This window comes from Fopius arisanus, unplaced genomic scaffold (assembly GCF_000806365.1).
Source record: "Fopius arisanus strain USDA-PBARC FA_bdor unplaced genomic scaffold, ASM80636v1 scaffold00051, whole genome shotgun sequence".
Lineage (NCBI taxonomy): Eukaryota > Metazoa > Arthropoda > Insecta > Hymenoptera > Braconidae > Fopius > Fopius arisanus.
In genome coordinates this window covers 787,377-789,739 of record NW_011887790.1, presented here as the reverse complement: position 1 = coordinate 789,739, position 2,363 = coordinate 787,377, and the positions used below count along the sequence as shown (strand labels likewise).

At 37.5% G+C, this 2,363-nt stretch overlaps 1 protein-coding gene across 1 annotated transcript; it reads left to right on the top strand.

Moving 5' to 3' along the window:
- Positions 1-2,048, top strand: LOC105267923 (gastrula zinc finger protein XlCGF7.1; the record flags this gene model as incomplete). Its single annotated transcript, XM_011307099.1, is given in 2 exon segments — positions 1-1,676; positions 1,758-2,048. A coding segment is annotated over 1 exon segment (652 nt), but the record flags the coding sequence as incomplete, so codon positions are not given.
- Between the last annotated feature and the right edge of the window lie 315 nt (positions 2,049-2,363).

Genomic DNA, 2,363 nt, shown 5'->3' with positions numbered 1-2,363 from the left:
AGAGTGTGTTGAATCAGCAAAGATGGAAGTGGATGGAAAAATCTATTACCACTGCAGAGATTGTGGAAAAAATCTTTTTTCTCCTTATACATTCTCTTGGCATATGAGAATTCACACTGGAGAGCGTCCTTTCACCTGTCACTTATGTGGAAAGCAATTTCGAGTGAATCAGGGACTGGCTAGACACTTGAAGGAGACTCACGCCAGGATAAAGAATTTTCCGTGTGACATCTGCAATCAAATGTTCACAACCAAGAGAAATGCTGAGGATCACCGTAGAATTCACACTGGAGAACGACCGTATATTTGTAATGCCTGTGGAAAGACATTTAAGCAGAAGGCTTCATTATTTGTTCATAATAGAACACATAGCGATGTGTTTCCGTTCAAGTGCAATAATTGCGATCATGTATTCAGAACTAGACCAGCGATGATGGTACATGTCACTAAACACACGGGCGAAAAACCCCATTCGTGTGATGTTTGCGGAAGGGCTTTCAGGATTAAATATGAACTCAAGAGACATCGCCTGATTCATTTCGATGAAAAACCATGGGAGTGTGCCGATTGCGGACTTGGATTCAGACAGAAACGTTATTTAATTAATCATAGAAAGAGTCATCAAGACTTTACTGAAGGGAATCAAGAATAAATAAGTACACTATTAAACTACACCGCGGGTGCAATTAAAAATAGATATCAGTGAAATTTAGTTTATAAACTGTATCTGACAACAAATTATTTCATCGGTAAACAGTATATATAAGTCCTTCAAAGAATTTTTCAATAATCGCAACTTGGAAAATGGACTTGGACGTGTTATTAATCAGAATAATCTGATTTCAGGTCATCGAGGAATGAACCTGAAGTTAGATATCGATCCAGGAATCCCCGTAAAAAGAAAAATTCAAAGATCGAATTAATCGAAGTTGAAAAAACGAAAAACAACAAAAAGTTTTTTAAATGCAAAATTTGTGGAAAATTATTATCTACATCGTACAATTACCTAATACATATGAATATTCACACTGGAGAAAGGCCATACAGATGTAATATTTGCGAAAAATCCTTCTCAGCTGCATCTGCACTAAACCGCCACAAACGACTTATTCATTCAAATGAAAAGAACTTCACCTGTGAAATATGTGATAAAAAATTCTCCTGTAAGATTTACCTGGAGGAGCACAAAAAAACTCATCAGGAAAATCGTCTCTACGACTGTCAAGAGTGTGATAAATCATTCAAACAGAAGTCTTCACTCCACTCCCATAGGCGATGTCACAATAAGAATAATCGCTACGAGTGCAAAACATGTTTTAAAACATTTCTAAGATCTTTCGATCTGAAGAACCACAATTTAACGCATACAAGAGAAAAACCTCATGCTTGCAATATTTGTGGCAAAAAATTTCGCACCAGAGGCTGTGTTAGCCGTCATTGCCGCACCCATAACAATGAAAAAATATTTAATTGTGATTATTGTGACGTTAAATTTGCACAGGAAAGATATTTGAAGAGCCACTTAAAAATAATTCATAAATATCCAAAATAGTGTAAACGTGGAGACGCAATTTTGGTAGCGCAACTGGAAAAGAGTAGAATCAAAAATCAACAGTGAAATCAAAAAAATAAACTCTACAAAATTCGAAGGAAGTTCTTTATTTGACAATTTAGCGGTAATGGTGCACTTGCTATCTTTAATAATGCGTCATGAAGAAAATTCTCTAAATACCGTTTTCTTCAACTTTTTATTTCAGATCATCAGTGGTGACAGACGTCAATCTACCGAGAGTCAGGAAAATTTCCAGACTACCCTGCATTCCATCAATTCAGGGAGCATCAGAGTTTAATCAATGCAGTATTACAGAAACAGAACTCTTCAAAGTCACATCAAAAAATGTCCCTTCGCCTCCTAATAAGAGCCCTGTGGAGGATTCAATGAAAAATTCTCCAAGCATGCGAGAAAGCCGAACGATTCTGGAGGATCCTAAGTCAAAGGAGAAAGAGAAACGTGCAAAATTGAAATGCCAGCCGAAAGAAGGGAGTTGTCAAAGTGCTAGCGGGCGTAAGTTACTGACATGTCATGTGTGTGGAAAACAGTTCGGTCAGACTGGTAGTCTTTATTATCATTTGAAACACGTCCATGGTGGGGTCAAGGATCATGCCTGTGACATATGTGGAAGATGCTTCGCGATGAAGACTGCTATGCAGGATCATAGAAGAATTCATACTGGAGAACGCCCTTATGTTTGTCATGCCTGTGGAAAAACTTTCAAGACTAAAGCCGCGTTGTACATTCACTCGAAAATTCACTTGGACCACTTTCCCTACAAATGCTCATACTGCAGCAAACTTTTTAAATT